Source organism: Porites lutea, chromosome 1 (assembly GCF_958299795.1).
Source record: "Porites lutea chromosome 1, jaPorLute2.1, whole genome shotgun sequence".
NCBI classification, from domain to species: Eukaryota; Metazoa; Cnidaria; class Anthozoa; order Scleractinia; family Poritidae; genus Porites; species Porites lutea.
This window is the reverse complement of record NC_133201.1, coordinates 55,548,247-55,566,009: the sequence shown is the minus strand read 5'-3', so window position 1 is coordinate 55,566,009 and position 17,763 is coordinate 55,548,247. Positions and strand designations below refer to the sequence as shown.

At 39.5% G+C, this 17,763-nt stretch overlaps 1 protein-coding gene across 1 annotated transcript; it reads right to left on the bottom strand.

Annotated features, from left to right (window-relative positions):
- Positions 1–6,823: 6,823 nt before the first annotated feature.
- LOC140940103 (myocilin-like) lies at positions 6,824–10,359 on the bottom strand. The gene is made up of 3 exons (XM_073388999.1): positions 10,172–10,359; positions 8,134–8,381; positions 6,824–7,857 (listed from the first exon to the last, which is right to left on the bottom strand). Exons 1-3 carry the CDS (start codon positions 10,342–10,344, stop codon positions 7,604–7,606), a joined length of 675 nt encoding a protein of 224 aa, XP_073245100.1. The 5' UTR covers positions 10,345–10,359; the 3' UTR covers positions 6,824–7,603.
- Between the last annotated feature and the right edge of the window lie 7,404 nt (positions 10,360–17,763).

Genomic DNA, 17,763 nt, shown 5'->3' with positions numbered 1-17,763 from the left:
ATACATATAAAATGAAGAAGGTGACGAAGTTCGGTTTGGAAGTTTTAACAGGTAAAGCTTTCTCTTTTTGACTCGAATTTATCGATAAAACCGGTGAAAAAGTTTTTTGTTTGCAAATGCAAATTAAGCCTAGGTCTTGCGTTACTTTATTTAGTTCAGACTTAGCTTGTTCATAAATAAGCTTAAAACTAAATTTAATAATCTTTTTTACAGAAGGATTTTAAATGCAAAAAGAATTCATAACTCCTTTTGAAGAAACTTCCCCGCAAGAGCTAAACAAACGCCTTCAAAAGTTTTATTTGTCCCCAAGAAAAAGCGACGACCGCGGCCGTTCGGTCATTGCGCGCCAAAATTGTAGTCGTTGGTAACAGTAAATGAGATAAAAATCATCATTTTTGGGCTCAATTATCTCACTGTTTTAGTATATACTAAAACAATTATTCACCTCAGTGTCGGTGGCTAGTAGTGCATATTTACCTCGCCGCTTCGCGGCCTCGGTAGATTTACACTACTGGCCACCTCCACTTCGGTGAATAATTGTTATCTATCAAATAAATTTCTGCCGTCAATTTCAGGGCCGTCGTACAAAGAAGAAGTTTTAAAAGCGCAAAATTCGAGCCAAAAGAGGGACAAGTAGCGACAGCATGTCCATCTATTGAGACGCTTAAGTCAGCCAATATTTATTTCATCACATATTTCAAGTGCAGTTGTCGTAGGGAGCCAACTCCGCGTTATGAACTTGCCATGTAGTGACAGCTATGTCGCAAGCAGGAACGTTCATGCTTACAATCATAGATCTAATTTTTCTATTTCTGGAAAGTTGTCTAATATCCCCAACCACAAATCTCTGAAATTGTTTTTGAACACCGAAGCAGTATACAAACTGAACATGGAAATATCATAAGAAAAACCTTAAAAGCAAGCACATAGACCCTCTGAATTTCCTAGAAATGTTCATCCGTTACGTAATAATGCATTGTCGAGCTACCAAACAAACAGACCAACAAGAGAACATTTTTAAACTTTCTTAATTCAGCGTTTCAGCACTGGTAAAAGTAGTCTGCTACACAGCCGTTTTTAGTGTCGTCACGCAACGCTCCTTCCCACAAACGGCTGCTGAAAATCGAACCACATTCCTTTCCAGCGGTAAGCCAATTAGAATTCAGCTCCCATTTTCTCGAAGGTGTTCGCGCTACGTTTGCGGTACGGTGACTCCTCCAATTACAGCTTCGCTTTTATCGGTGCCCCATGTGTAAATGACAGAACAATCAAAATGGTCACGTGAAAACAAGCAATCAACCAGAGTAGTGTTTTGTTGTCGAATCCCATTCAAAATTTATGAGATAAGCAGCAGCAGCAAGCAAGTCGAGCAAATATGATGTACAACATGGATGTGCTTATCGATATTTTTGCGTTCGACGTTAGGAGAACGCTTCGTAATCTTTGGGGATCCTGTGGTCGATGGGATACCTGTGCATGCCAGGCGTCAAGATTCGAGATTTTTGGTTACTTGGACGGGCGATGTTCAAAATCTGCGCCATTTTGAATAATTATTAAGCGCGCGCACGAATTTTAAGCCCAATAGCCGGCCAAAGAAATTGCGGGCTCACCTGGTGGACATGCGCACACAACTATTTTTATGCGCAAGCAACTATACCTCGTGCGAGTGCGCACGCAACTATACCTCGTGCGAGTGCAAGCTGCTCGTGCGTCCGTGTCGCCTCCGTGGGTATCTTTGGATTATTCGGTAAGTTCATTTATTTTTCTCAAACTTCATGCGATGTTTCTTAAAAAGTTCATCGCTTCAACTTGTCAAAGCCTTACCAGGAAACTTTTTAGTACTCCAAGAGCATGTAGAAAGCCCGATGTCGGCGTTGTCCGAACTACAACAAACCGAAGACCTTCGCTGCTCTCCTGCTTTGAATTGATGTCCTCGAATTTGCCGAACAACAAAGCAAATCAACCGATAACTCTGACACAAAGTTGTCTCAAAGCAAATCTACCAAGCCATTGTGCTTTGACCCATAGCGGTCAACTAAACTACATTGTAACTAAGTAGATAAACATCTTTGGTTACATATTTGGGTTTCACTATTAAAGTTGCTATTGTTCATGTTGCTCTTTAAATACTTCGTCTTTCTCATTTAATCTCTCAACTAATTTCCTCCTCTGTTTTTGTATGATTTTAGCTAAATTCATTGAACTTCGAACGCACTTATTAATCTTTGATTACTACTAGTATAAGATTGCTTTTGTTTGAATCAGTACCCTTGATAGTTTAGTCATCACTGACAGCAACACAATAGGGCCATTTATACGAGGAAAAATAAGACGCGAACTTTCTGTATAAACGGCACATTTCGTCTAAAATAAGACGCGGCTTAGCTAAGACGCGTCTTATTAGATAAGACATGCTCGTATAAATGGTACAGTTCGCGTCTTATTTAAGACGCGTCTTACGTAAGACGCGTCTTATTTTCCTCGTATAAATGGCCCTAATGAACACATCCGGCACATGAAATTCATCATACATATGCGCATTTAAAAGAACCAACCGATCCTGGTGAGAGTCTTGTAGGTCTATCAAACCTTTTTTCTACTTGGAACTCTGTTAACCGCTTAAAACAAACTTTCTACAAATTAACCCTTTCGTTGCTTGCAGACACAGAGCCCGTCCTTGATTCAGCGACGATTGATTGATTTGTCAAAAATTGAGAAGCGTGTTAGCTTCCTAGCGCCCTGCGGCTCACGTATTATCAAGTTTCTTGTACAGGATTGGTTTGTTCGTTAGAATACCAACACAAGGAATGTGGTTCCCAGCAGCCGTTTGTGGGGAGGAGCATTACGTGACGACACTAGAAACGGATGTGTAGCAGACTATGGTAAAAGCAGTTTAATGACAAAACTAGCTTAGTTGACAACAAGAGGGTTCGTCTAAATGGCTCAGTCTTTGTAAACCTTTAACTGTTGACTGACCAACTCCCAAGAAAAAAAGACAAAAATTTCAGTGAAATTTGGTTCTTAAAAATACTTTGATGAAAGTTTTATTTAAGACCATGAAGACAGGCCTAAGGGCATTATTTGATTACAACTCTACAATGTTGGTTTTCCAGCATAGTTTTCAAACGTTTGCACCACTTATAGGCTGTACTGTATCACAGCATACTGAAAATATGCTTTGGAATTTATTGTTTAGAAGTGTGAGTGTGTTGAATATTGAGGTTGGTTTATTTACCAATGCAGTTGTTTGTCTCAGTTCTTGTGCAAAAGTACTGACTCGCTTGCTAAGAACTACCCTAACTTCTCATCGTCTACGTAAAGCAAAGTGTTCTGAATCAGCATTTTTTAAACTTAACACCTAGCTGCTGATCACGTAGTTAACCTAGTGTTCCTCAAACATGATGAGCTAAGTGACCAAACGCCTGTTGTCCCAGGCGTAGAGTACTCTTTCTCTGGGGTTGTTGGCCACCATGGAGTTGTAGCCGAACTGATTGGTGAACTGAATATTGGGGTTCCACCATTTTCCAGTCGTGGTGTCGTATGCAAAGCTGATGGTAATGTGGACTTTGAATTCTATCGCTGTCGATACAATAAACCACTTCACAGGCCACAAACGCATTTCCCATTGAACTCATCCTCCGTCGGAAATAATTAAAAACGAGAAGTGAACGTAATAAAACTGTATGTCCAATACTAGCGTGCATTCACTTGGATAATGCTGACTTGGGAAATAGAATAATATTCAGTGTAAAATGGATAGGACATGGCACCAATAATACGTACGTATCTCGAGAAGGACGGGAAAATGTTGATGGTTTACTCACTGGCAGGTTCCGTATACAGAAATAGGTTTCAAAAATATAAATACATTAAATCGCTAGCCTAGGTTCTTTTTCGTTACTGAATTTTTTTTCACCTAGAGTGTAGCTATAGTCACCTGTAACAGTTCCTAAGCCCCAGGAGAGAGGTACTATTTGACTTCTGTACACGTCTAAGTTATTTAGCATCAATTCGTAGCTGTTTCCTTTAGTGTAGCCCAATAAACATAGGCATACGGGAAATTTTTTTGCTGGGGGGGGGGGGGGGGGTGGTAAACCACTTGCCCAAATTTTTACGAAAGAGAAATTAGGGCCATTGGATTGGAACAACATGGGCCATCCTGGCATACGAACGGTGGCTGGATACAGTTTTTCAGGGTCAATACCAATTCTGAGCATAAACTACGTCGCCATAAACAAACATTTGGAAAAACTGCGACCACAGTTGTATTAAGATGAAAATTTGTCATCATCAGGGTTGCAATGACATCGGAGTTGTCATAGCAACGAAATGACTCCATTACCTATTTTATTTCAGTAATTCAAACTGAGAATTCAGTAGTCAGCCACTTCTTCATTTTCATACCCACTGCTAATGCTATCTGCCATACACTGTTCTTCGAGTGGAGATGATTCTAGAAAGTTATGCAAAAGTTTATTGTAATCAATTCACGACTGGAAATAGCCCATTCCAGGTAGTGCCGTGCAGTATAGTGCCCAACAATAAAAAACTGCAAATATATAAATTACTCATCACGCCGACTTCAGGTTAATACTCAGGCCTTCAAAATAATTAAATAAACATGGAGGCATCTTTAAAAACTGGCTTTGCCCAAATTTTCTTTCACTGCCCAAAAAATCTGAGTTGCCCAAAATCTGGGGGGGGGGGGGGCTGCAGCCCCCCTCGCCCCCCCGGCCCGTACGACTATGCCAATAAAACCCATAATCCTTCTTCGTCAACGGCCAGATCAACTCCAGTGTATCCACCCCACTGGTAATAATTCTTGCTCGACGATTCGTTCAAACCTATCTGTTTTACCCCGCCCTCAGTTTGCAGATTGTAAATTACGATATGATATTGTTCGTATTAGCTCTTTCATGACAACACAACAAAATCAGCATTTGCTAGTACATGTATTAGCTAGGGAACTTGGAAAGTACGTGGAAAGGTAGCCAGCTTAAGAAGATGTATAATTTACCCTCTTTGACCTCTATATACTGATATATAAAAATGCGAAAGTGAACTCGTATATAGAGCATTTTACTCACGTGGCCAGCAGCTATGCAAATGTATTAACAAAAGAAAGCGTTTACATTTCAAAAGAGTTCAACTTCCTCTGCACGGATTGGTTTAGGGACATCAACATGGCCGTCGCTTGATTGTTTTGGGTAACAATATGGTGGACTTGAAGTCATATGAAAAGGTCTATATTACCGAACTGTGATGAAACGACACCTAGCCAGAAAAACTGTTTCAGATGCATTTAATAGGGACGACATTTTGCCAATTTTCGATATCTTAATTAGAGTTGATGTCTATCAAAAAAATAGTAATATATGAAACCTTAATTGTTCTAGATCTTCTGCTAGCCATATTCAACGCAAATTTAGATCTTGACAAAATATGGTTGAATGAGTACAAACGAGAACAATTTGATGAGTACATTGTTATCTTTTGTAGTAAAGGTTTGGTCCATAAACCACTCCACCTGTTCCGTCCCACGTGTAAGGTAGTTTGTACTTCCTACGAGCGATGACTGCCTTGAACATGTCCATGTTTTCACACTCTTCATGCTCGTTGGCGTTAACAGTAGTAGGCCATAACGAATATGGTCTCGGCAAAAGGTTTCTTTTTCTGTTGTTCAAAAAGCATTTTCTTGGATAAAGTCCTCTCTTCCTTTTAGACCATCCAACTATTAAATTGTAGCTAGCTCATTCTCCCTCGATTATAGACAAAAAGAATTAAATGGAATTTGCCTTTAAAGCTTTCAGAGACTACCCGGCCGGATGAGGAAAAGATAAATTTAAATAACAATGAATTAACCGCCACAAACATTCTATTTCCATTTTTGCCATTTTTGCTCGTTATATCATTTAATCCTTTGTAGAAAGGTCAAAAATTCAGAATGGGATTTCTTCCTTTTTTTTCTTTTCACCGTGACTTTAACTATCGAGTGACATCCTGCCCCCCCCCCCTCCCCACCCGTCATTCACTCCTCTTCCAAAGTACCACTGTACATCTGAAAAGTTCCAAAGGCAGTGATTTTAGCATTCATGCAGCCTAGAACAAGTTCCCTTGTTTCACATTCCTCAAAAAGAGGAAGATGAGTCAGTTTTAGACAACCGCTCCTCTAAAAAATGACGCTCAGAATGATCTACGGTCGCTCAGGTCCAAGAGGTCATATTTGGCCTTTTAATCCTGGGGCCTTCTAACAACCGGTTGGGGCTGAAAAGCATACGGAAGAGGTGGGAAATCCCGAGGACAAGTCGTTAAATTATGAAATCAAAGATTGAGTCCAGGCCCCGGTTGTTCAAACGTCGGATAGCGCTATCTACCGGATAAATCACTATCCAGCGGATAGCATAATTGATTTCCGTAATACTTATCCGCTGGATAGTGATTTATCCGGTGGATAGAGCTATTCAACGTTTGAACAACCGGGGCCAGGTGATTACTTATATTACCACTGACAGCAGATTTCGTGTGCAGTCGGTCGTGTGGAGTGGAATCATCATGAACTCCCATATACAGATCAACTTGAACTTTCCTAATCACGGCTGTAACTTCTCTTTTTCTTTTCTTTTCTCTCTTTCCTCTCTCTCTCCCTCTTCCTTTCTCCTTATTTGGAACGGCATTTAATAACCTTAAGTCATTCAATCTCCAGGGTTGTTTTTAAACACATCACGTAGAGAATGTCAAATACACAATGTCCCCTGAGAACTTCACCCGTTGTGTCAGACATTCTCGTTACGAACAGAAAAGTCAACAACTATCAAACAAGATGTTTGTTTTAACCACTTTTATTTTATTTATTATCTCAGCGCTAACAGCAGTTTATTAATTAATGACAAAACGAGGGTAGATCACCATAAGCGCGTTTGATCCCATGACCCATTCCCCGGTAAGCCTTAGACCCCGAGTAGACCGAATAGGCTACCGATAAAAGAATAAAGGACAAAAAAATTGCAGTGAAATTCCGCCTCTGGAATTTTGAGTGGTTGATATTATTCGATAACAACTCAACTATACAATGTTGGCCTGTTTGGTGTTTGGAAGTGGACAGTACGTACTTACGAGGTTTACATAAAATGAGCTCTGTTAAATTTGTTATTTAGAAACAGGATAGTGTTATTGTTAGGTTTTGAAGTGTGAGTGTCTGGTCAAATATTGAAATTAGTTTATTTGGCATTTCTGTTGTTTGATTCTTTAGTCATGGTAAAACTTGCTTTCTACCGCGAACTTCCCCGTTTTCTCATCGTCTTTTTACAGTACAATAGCAAAGCGTCCCCTATCAGCATTTTTTCAAAGCCATCATCTGCAGATCAAGGAATTAACCTATCGTTCCTTAATTAAAAGTGATAGGATAAAAAAAAAGGGCCAAGTCGCACTAGAGGACAAAACTGTTTATTTATGTCAAAAATCTGTCATCACAATGAAAAACCAAGTGCGACCGGTTTGTTCACCAAAGGACAAAATTTGGTCGCGGGCGGACAAACTTCAAAGATGCCGTCGACTACCTCTGGAGCAGGCCAAATTGAGATAAATTTTGGAAAAAGTAATTAACCTAGTGTTCCTCGAAAGTGATTGGATAAGTGACCAAACGCTTGTTGTCCCAGGCGTACAGCACTCTTTCACTGGGGTTGTAGTCCACCATGGAGTTGTAGCCGAACTGATTGGTGAACTGAATGTTGGGGTTCCATGAACGTCCAGTTTTGGTGTCGTAAGCAAAGTTGATGGTCGTGGACTTTGAATTATAGTTGTCGATACAGTAAACCACTCCACAGGCCACAAATGCATTTCCCATTGAGCTCATAACTTCTGCAAAATAACATTAAATGGAAACTCGGAGTAAGATAATAAAACACGTATTATGCCCACCTATAGTATAAAAACTCATTCAACTAAGTAACGAAATTGCGAACAAGGATGCACATTTGATGGAGGAAAGGATGATGACGACCGTTTGCTAACTGACAGGTTATAGCAATGGTTTAGTTTACTTATGGTGAATCTAACAAGTTCCAGAAACCCTTTTACATTTCATGACATTTTGTGTTTAGCTTAAGGAGCTCTAATAAGGCGTAAGTCGAGTACCTGAATTTAAGTCCCAAGCGTGGGTTAAGGATCCTTTGTATACATCTATCATTTGCGCTCTTAGCTTGTTGCTGTTTCCACTGTAGCCCCATAAGGCCCACAATCCTTGTTCGTCAACTGCCAGATCAACTTGAGTGTAACCCTGACCCCACTGGTAAAAGGTGTTCCTCACTGAACCCGGCAAGCTTATCTGCTTTTCCACACTTTCAGTTCGCAAATTGTACTTTACGATATTGTTCGTAGCCTCTCTACCACAACAATACAAAAACACCACCATTTGTTAGTATCAGTGGAGAATGTTTCTACCATTTATATAGCCAGGGACGGAGGAGCCGGAGGGGCTGGAGGGGCTTTAACCCTCCCAATTTTAAGCAATTAATAAAAATTTAAAAATAAATAAAAAATTACAAACAATTAAAAATCCCATAAAACATAACAAAAGAAAACTAACAGAGGGAAAAACAAAACAAAATGAGCAAAACATTAAGACAAACAGATGTAAGTAAAATTTAAGTGCTCATGCGGCGAGTCCCTTTACGCTTCTTTCAGGACATTTTGAGGGAGGTCCAAGATCTTCAGCCAATCGAGCGACAGTTGATCGAACACGTCATTGTTGTTTGCAAGTTGATTTACGTCAATCCTGCTACAAGTGCAGCAGGGGAAAGGTCCTTCTCGACAGCCAGATGAATCAAGAGGTGGCTTCAATAAAAAATGTTGCAAGCACGTTTCAACCATCTCGCGATTTTGAACACACGTAAACATAGATTTGATAAGCTTTGTTTAGTTTCTGTGGCAAATTCGTTTGTATCCCTGAACGAGAATCATGAAAGGAATGTCGGCAAATTTGCTACTACTGACCTCAGCTGTTGAACTTGTTGTTTTTTCTTGCTGTTACGGTACATGCATTGTTACAGGAAATTTACTCCAGCAAATCAACTCAGTTCTTTTCCCTTAGTATTCTCACTATTCAGCTTGTGAATAAAAACGAAAGACGACTAGGGACGAGTTAGGAAAATCGTATTTGTCAAAATCCGACTTGTCATAACGTTGCAATTGATTTTATACTTGAAATTTGTCATATGCTGTCAAGATTAACATCTTAATGTAACACAATTGATTTTACACCACTAATTTTGAACATTCTCCCTCTTGCTACACACGTCGAGCATTTGTAATGAAACAATTTAGTTTACACACTAAGGCCGGAATATACGTAAGGCTGGAATATATCTGATTAAGTTATATATGTATCAAGTAACAAATAAAAAGTAAAACATCTGTCATTTTGCTGTTGATCCACGTTTATTTTTTTGATATCTCGTCGAGAATGCTAAAAGTAGCATTTCCGAGCTTCAGGATTTCAAACTTTGCTGCCGGAGAATTCCCCCAGAACCCCTACAAGTTAGCGTCTCCGGCGCTTGCTTGTTAGCGCCCCCTCTCCCCAATACAAAATACGCTCCGCCGTCCCTGACAGCTGTGCATGTGTAGACATCATGAGTTGCATTTGAGGAAGCCCTATGTTATAAGAGGATAGGTCATGATCTTGATTTCCCTTACTAGGAAATACTACGTCAGTAAACTGGTCTATCACTAATTCTTATTATCAGCGCCCCGGAATTAAGTTTTTTTAAAAAATGGTCCACGCAGTTATGAAAAGACACCTTTGATTAATTTTTTTATAAATGCGACCTTTTAGTGATGATTATCTTTTAAACCCTTGTTTTCCCGTTGACGATACTCAATCAGATTAAAACAATATTATAACGAGGAGCAAGGGATGGCGCAGTGATGAGAGCACTCGCCCCCCACCAATGTGGCCCGGGTTCATATCCCGGTGTCGACGCCATGTGGGTTGACTTTGTTGTTGGTTCTCTCCTTTGCTCCGAGAGGTGTTTCTCCGGGTACTCCGCTCTTCCCCTCTCCTCAAAAACCAACATTTCCAAATTCCGATTAGACCAGGAATCAGGTAGACGAAGAACCACTTTGTGGATGTGCTACCTCCAAATCATTACTTATTTTATTTAAATAACGTTTATACCTGTTGTAGTAAAGGTAAGGTCCATACACTACTCCTCCTGTTCCGTCCCAGTTATAAGGCAGTATGTACTTCTTACGAAGGATGCCTGCTTTGAACATGGCCATGTTTTCAAACTCTTCAAGCTCGTTTCTCCCGGAGTAATACTCCATAACGAAAATGGTCTCAGCACCCATGATTCCTAGCGGATCTTTCATCCATGCTCCTTGATCATATAGCCTATTATTGTGAATCACAGGCTTACCAATTGACTTGATGTGAGTGCAGCTATCTGCAATATATAGACGATGTGTGACAGATGATAACTTCCTAACAGAATATCAAATAATCAAAAAGGCCAGTTACCTTTACCAAGTGTTCTATTGGAGGTAAAGTGACCGCGGTACGTTCGTCAGAAAAACCGAACCACTAGCTCCTATTTCTGTCTCCTAAGTTTCAATTTCGGGCCTTTCGTCACGATTTTCAGTCACCATCTAATCTAACTTTGAGTATCTTTGTTTGTAATTTTTTTTATCAGCTTTTATTAAAGTGCCTTTAGCAAAGTCGAAGAGTCAAGTGAGTTTCGACCATTCTAAGCAAACATTTACATCTTTTAGATACCTATGAACTCATCAAACAATCTATTCTTGAAAGTTGTGTGTTATGTCCGAAGAGTTCACCTTGACAACCTTTTAATAGATGGTATCATAACATTGAATTTTGACAATTGAAAGCACGTTCGGTGCAGAAGGACACAAAGGTGGTCATTAAAAGTTTCCGGCTTTAGTGACAAAGCCGTTTAATTAACATCCACTGTTTGATACACCATTTGCATTTCTTATACCTGGTATTTGGGAAAGTTATACTTCGCGCATGATGTATATCACCGAGGTTGTTTTGCGTAGTTAATGACCAGTGCTAACGTAACCTGGTAGTCGTGAAAAAACTTTATTTGGGCACCGAATAAAGAGAAGACCAAACCTTCTTGAAGAATATAAACATTCTCCTTGGCTTTGTCCAGGTCATGCTGCTCATTTATGATCATCTTTATCAGCTGAAATGTGAAAAGGAGGAACGGATCATAGAGACAGCTGTCATTTAGAATTAACAATTAGACCACAATATAAAGAAACAACTTAACTATTAACTGTACTAGTATTCAGAAAGCAGATGCCCCCAATCTCCCTCCCCCCCCCCCCAAGTAAAAATTTCTTCTTCCACCCCGCCCTCCCCATAACCTAAGGGGTCTCCTCGAAGTGAACCGTGACTTTAACTATGTCAAACAAAGAAATAAGTGTTACAGCTCTTAAAGTACAGGTAAGTTAAATATTTAAAGTAGTACTGAAGGTGCTATTTTTATCTATCTTATTTAGAATAATACTACTTACATGATTTTTTGCCAGCTCAAGAGCAAGGTCTTTTGAATGACCATGATTATAAGATCGCTTGTTCCGTGGTTTTACTGAGGAACTTCCGAGACCGTTTTCCTGCAAGTTTATTAAAGATATAAGTTTATCAGAAGAGTCATAAAAGGAAGTGGAGGCGAAAGTTAGAAAAACCATAGGAATATATAAGAGTACAGGGGCAGGGAGACTAGAGGGTATATGCAGAAGTTAATAGACCCAAAAGAAAGAAACTTAATAATTGAAGGTGTTATTTATAGACCGCCTAAACAAAGTTTACAAGAATTCCTAAACGATCATGATTTACTTCTGTGTATCATTCGACTGTCTAAAAAAAATGAAAAGTGTTATATTATGGCCGATTGGAATATAGACTATGAAGCATCAGTCTCATGACAAAACAGGAGAATTTTAAGGCATAATGTTCTCCAGATCGTTTTCCCCATTGATTTCACGGTCAACAAGAATAACCTCAAATACGACAGCTACGCTACTTGATAATATGTTAAATCTTAATTGAATAAGTGCCTAAAGTCCAATTATGTTGTTATGGAAAGCAAAATTACGGAGGATCGACTCACTTTAAAGTTGCAAACACTTTTCAGGCAATAGTTCTGGGTTTTGCCGGATATTTCAATGTCACATAGTAGCCTATCATCACTCTGTAACGACTTAGAGCTCATGCAAAGAATATGAGGATGATTACACCTAGAAAAGTGCCTTTTTTTTACCAAATGAGTTTGCCAACAAAAAACATCTATGCATTCGAGAATCGTGAGAGACATTTCACTGATCTTTAACGAATTTAGAGTTGTTTTTTTGTGATTTATGTGTAATTAATATAGCTGGATTTTTGAATACCGGGTACAAGGGAGTTTTACTTTATTTTAAACGATATTTATCCAGATTGCCCGGCTCAGGAAGGCTGGTTTGAATGGGGCCCTGATGAAAAGAATAAACAGCACAAAAGACAATAACAGATAAAAAATGGAACTAGGTATAGCAAAAGGATCGGAGGCTCAATTTTGCTTGGATCTAAAAGTGCCTTTTTGGGCCAAACCTAAACTTATTTAAATCATGCGTACTCCTCAGGGCCAGAGGAAGCGTGTTCCAGATCTTGGCTCCCCTAGCGCTGAACCTAAAGGAGCCCTGGTACTGAGTTGTCCTGGCTAGTGGCAGACGGAGCAAATGTCTATGGCGCATGTTATATGAATGGATGTCGCGCGCGTGGTTAAATGCATTAAGTAAATATGCCGGAGCCAGGCCATGAAGGCTCTTAAACAATAACATGCACTTTAGATAGTCTCGGCGGGACTGGAGTGTAGGCCAACCGAAGGTGCGAGACATCTGCGTTTGTGAAACTGTGTAGCCTTCAATTATACTGGCGGCACGCCTATGCAGCTTATCCAAGTACTGTTGTTCACTCATTGCAGGAGTCCCACACGACAGCGCAATAGTAGAATATTGGAAGTATCATAGCGTTATTTAGCAATTAATGAATTCGGCTTTCGTAGAATATTAGGCGGATCGAGGAGGGTGTTATGGTGGATAACAACCTCCGAAATCTGCTTAATTCTTCATATCCTACGAAAGCCAAATTCATTACTTGCTTTATTATTCATTCAAAATAATTCCTAGTTAAAAAAACAAGCAAACAAACAAACAAACAAGACAAGTTAAAACATGCTTAAGTTCGTCCATGTTAAGTTCACCTCGATAGTGGATGTTGAGAAGATAAAGGGCGGTTCAGGTCTGCAAATATACTCCAAATAGCAGATGTTATCCGTCGAGTTGTCTTTTTGTTATGTTTTTAGACAATACTTCGTCGTGAAACGAATAAAATGCTCCACAAACTGTTCCGCAATTTTTGTCTTCACAACCAAAAAAACCCAAGCTTGTCCCCAGGTCTTCTCGGTCAACGGTGCATTAACCTGTAACTGTGCTGCACTTTTGACGCCATCGGTTGATTAATCGCAAAGTTCTTCCAAATTCGGTAGCTGGTTATGGTGAATTATGCGTGTGCTTTTAGCCAGTTAGAAACAGAGAAATATTTGAATGAATAATAAAAAGTGTTAAACATGACTCACGTGGAATGACCTTGCGCGCTTTACGAAGCATGCCGAGCTTTGCCGATTTTTTGCGCCCGATGTAGTCTATATGGTCGTTAATATTGCACGAGAGGCATGTATCCTACATGACGCCAAGATTCTTAAACTGATAGACTCTTGAAAGCCTGACTGTGAAACTATCAACTGGGACAAGTCTCTGATGTGTACCAGTCAACATTACCTTAGTTTTTCTATAGTGTTAATATATAGATTTAGCCAGGGCTAAAAGCGAAGCTCCCATTAATAAATTTATAATTTAAATCAAACAATAAACTTGTAATCCACAAATCGGTTAACTTAAGGGCACATTCATGTGACTTTTGAGGGAAAGGCGAAGTTATTTTAGAGTGAAACATCTTACATCGAGTTGATAGCCTTATATGTACACCCAAAAAATAGCAAACATGTTCGATCACATTCAAGAGCCATAATGGCTCTTGATCACAGTAGATTAGGCCTCAAAAACAAATTCTTGGAAAACAAATCAGGCCGAATTTTTTTTGCGTTCGACAGGTTTACTTTACAAATTCTTGCCAACAAATCTAGGGGTGTGTAAACCAACCTTTCATACTCTTTTAATATACATCACATCTGAGGTGAAACAATCTATTTATCATAAGAACCTCGGACAGAATGCGGCATTTCACAATTTTTCAAGAAAAATTACACTTAGTCAATATTCGGGACGATCAATCGTTGGCTTTTAGCGAAACCGTTCAAAAAAATTCCAAAATCACCCATACTGCCAGCCGGTTCTCATTTCTAGTGCGAGCTGTTAGTGTGGTCGAGAGTTTGAATGAACTTTAATAGAGTTACCCTTCAACATAATAACGAATTTATTATTACTATTTTTTTTTATTTAATGGTTTCAGTTATAACGATGTGTAATCTTATAAAGCGTTTGATACGCGCGACATTGTTGAGTACTCCTGCAAGCGATGTTCATGAACGATGAAAACAACCGGCACGTACAAGCGATTAAAATTGCAAGAGAGACTACTAACAATCAATAAAAGAAATATAATTCGGTGAAACATTTACAGAGGCAACAATTTTCATTCACGAAGACAAGTATTAAAGTGTCTCTAAAAATCCTGAGTCTTTAAGCGTAAAGCTTAAGCCGGCTTCCCGGTGCGGTGTTTACTGTTTTCGAAGGTGAACTCCTCGAAGCAAGAAAATCGCTCAAAGTTTTCTTTCTACAGCCACATTTATAACTAAATATTCTTCGGATCGTTTTCTTTCTATTTGCGGTGAGAAAAGATATTGTGAAGGCCTTTTAAAGTCCTGTAAGCTTATATCAAACCTGACGCTATGTCAGATCATTGACTCAAATCTTACAAACGTGCATAAACTTGCCGCATAAACTGTGCTCGACTTCATGAAATTAAATATAACAAAAACAAACATCAAATACAATAATTACTCAGGCTTACCATTCGAGATTCAGTTCCTGAAAGCTATCAAGGAAGGCCACAGTTGGTTGAGACTTTTAAACCCTCTTACGCATTAAGCAAGGTAAAAAACAAAAACGATGCCATCCGAAATCGGATTACCGAATTTTGACAAGCGACGCATTTCTCAACCAAAAACCCAATAAACAAACCAGCCATGAATAACAGAAGACTCTTGATAGAAGCTGTATTTCATTTTGTACATCCGGTCTAAAAAGGCAGTTAAAAACATCACAAGTTGACAGAAAACTCTGTCAGCTTCAGCTGTCAAAGTAAACAACTTTCAAGATGCTGCATAAATTTTCCGCATGAACTCACCTGTCAAATTTTGACCAATCAGAGCATAAAAATTGGACGTAGAGCGTGACCAACGCGTGACCATGGTAAGAAAAGGTCTTCTCCGCCTGTATTTTTAAAAAAACTGGCTGAATTTTCGCGTCCGAGGTCAGCTTGAAATCAAAATCTTAATAGTGCGGGGCCATAATGACATAAACACAACAAATTTCATATGGATCACCGGAAAAAATAAACTTAAGCCAGCGATCATTTGAAGCTGGTAATTTGTCAACGGATAACTGCCAAAAAAAACTCGACCTCGATGGGTCGACACTTGAGCCCGCGGTACGGTCAGGTGATACTGGTCAGCGGATACCCTGTTTTGACAGCCGTCAATTGATCACAACATTGATGTGCAATTAGTTTTTTCCTGGGCTCCCAAACTCGCTAGAAAGTGTGAGAGGAAACATTGGTTACCCTGTGGTGCGGACGGACGGTCGTTCGTTCGTTCGTTCGGTGTACGGTCACGTGATTACCAAATTTTCTTGGATGGGTAGATTCCCTTAGCTATGGGGCTCCGCCCACGCGCGCGCTTCGCGCGCGTGGAGCTCCGCTATAAGGAAGTTATTATTAAGCCACACTCTATTATATTCTTAAGATCTTCGGATAGAATGAATTCTATGTCGGTCATAGAGCTACAGCTAACGTATAATAGAAGGGTATCATCTGCATAAAATAGGATTTTACAATGCTTTACCACCGAAGGTAGATCGATAATGTAGATTATAAATAACAAGAGACCGATCAAGGACCCTTGCGGGACTCCAAACGAAATGGATTGGGGATCAGATGTTGATCCATTCACCACAACGCTTTGATGTTGATCCATTCACTTCAACGCTAAGGCAGTATATGCAGATTGGCACCAGGAAATGCGAGTGCAAATTAAAAACGATACGAGGAGCAGAGGGTGTATGTAGAAGGGTAAGGGGATATATGGGAGCACAAAGACGATACAAAGGAGAAGAGGGGATATGTAGAAGCGTACGGGGATATATGGGAGTACAAAGACGATACAAAGAAGTACAGGGTATATGTAGAGGGGTACAGGGATATATGGGAGTATAAAGACGATACAAGGGATTAGAGGGTAGATGTAGAAGGGTACAGGGATATATGTGAGTATAAAAACGATACAAGGGAGTAGAGAGTAGATGTAGAAGGGTACAGGGATATATGGGAGTACAAAGGCCATACAAGGGATGGGATTAGATGGGATGTGTAAAACGTCACGGGAATAGTTCATATGGAAATTCAAGGAGGATATCAATAAGAAAATTGTATAAAGAGGGGAATGACAATCCACGGGAGTTATTGGTCCGTTAAGTTTAACCCAAGGATAAGACAAATTTAATGCCTACGCCTCTTGCCCACGAAAAAAAAGTGGGAACATGAAATGTATTGTTGAGATAATCTCATTTAATATTTAATATATAGGACGTTAAAAACAATCGCGGAGTAAAATTTGATTTGCGCTAACCGGCCATTTCAGGTACCGGGCTCCAGTGGGAAAAAATAATAGAACGAAGAATAAACACATAAGATAACAGGGAACATGTGCGAGTACGTACATGGAGGATAGGGAAGTGTTGGATGGGAAAACATGGAGAAACCTAGCGGAGTAGGGACTGACAGGAAGGTACGGACAATACAGGGAATAAAAGGGCGACAATACGACAATTGCATGATGACGTCATTTGGTAACTTAACAAAGTTATGAGAGTTATTCCTTTTTGTTGGTTTCTTTTCAAAATTAGGGCTACTGATTCTTACATTTCTCAGTAGGATTGACAAATTAGGGTTTAAATATGACGTCCATTTAGTTACAATTTTCGAAGCTTATCTAAAAAATTCCCTACAATTTTCTGAAGTTATTTTTTCACATTTTGGTCCACATTTTGGGCTAATTTTCGTGGAAAAAGAAATCTTTTATTTCCGGATTCAAAAATATGATGGAGTGAGAAATCAGAAAAATTCTCACTTTCGTAAAATGTTCAATTACATCTAAATTTTTCGATAAAATAACACTGAGGCCCTTATAATTTCGAAAAGCCTCAACGGCTCCCCAGTAGGATGACCGCACAGATTTTTACAGCGCCGCTTATAATGCATTTCTAGAGATCTAAGAGTACTCTGGATAGCCTTTTGAATGCATTTGAGAAGAATCCATCGTTGAATGCCCCTGACAAGAGCATAGTAACATCACATAACTTACCAGTGAACTTGCCAGTAAAGGGCCAAGCAACAGCCAAAAAAACAGTGAGCACAATCGAAACATCGTCGGAGAAAATAAATCTCTGAACCTGCTACAGAGGGAA

What these genes read in the sequence shown, in the direction of transcription:
- LOC140940103 (XM_073388999.1), bottom strand. Translation starts at nt 10,344, where the DNA reads ATGGGTGCTGAGACCATTTTCGTTATGGAGTATTACTCCGGGAGAAAC. An exon ending in CCTTACCTTTACTACAACAG is followed by an intron (nt 8,382 to 10,171) that starts GTATAAACGTTA and finishes TTGTTGTGGTAG; the next exon opens with AGAGGCTACGAACAATATCG. An exon ending in CGCTTGGGACTTAAATTCAG is followed by an intron (nt 7,858 to 8,133) that starts GTACTCGACTTA and finishes GTTATTTTGCAG; the next exon opens with AAGTTATGAGCTCAATGGGA.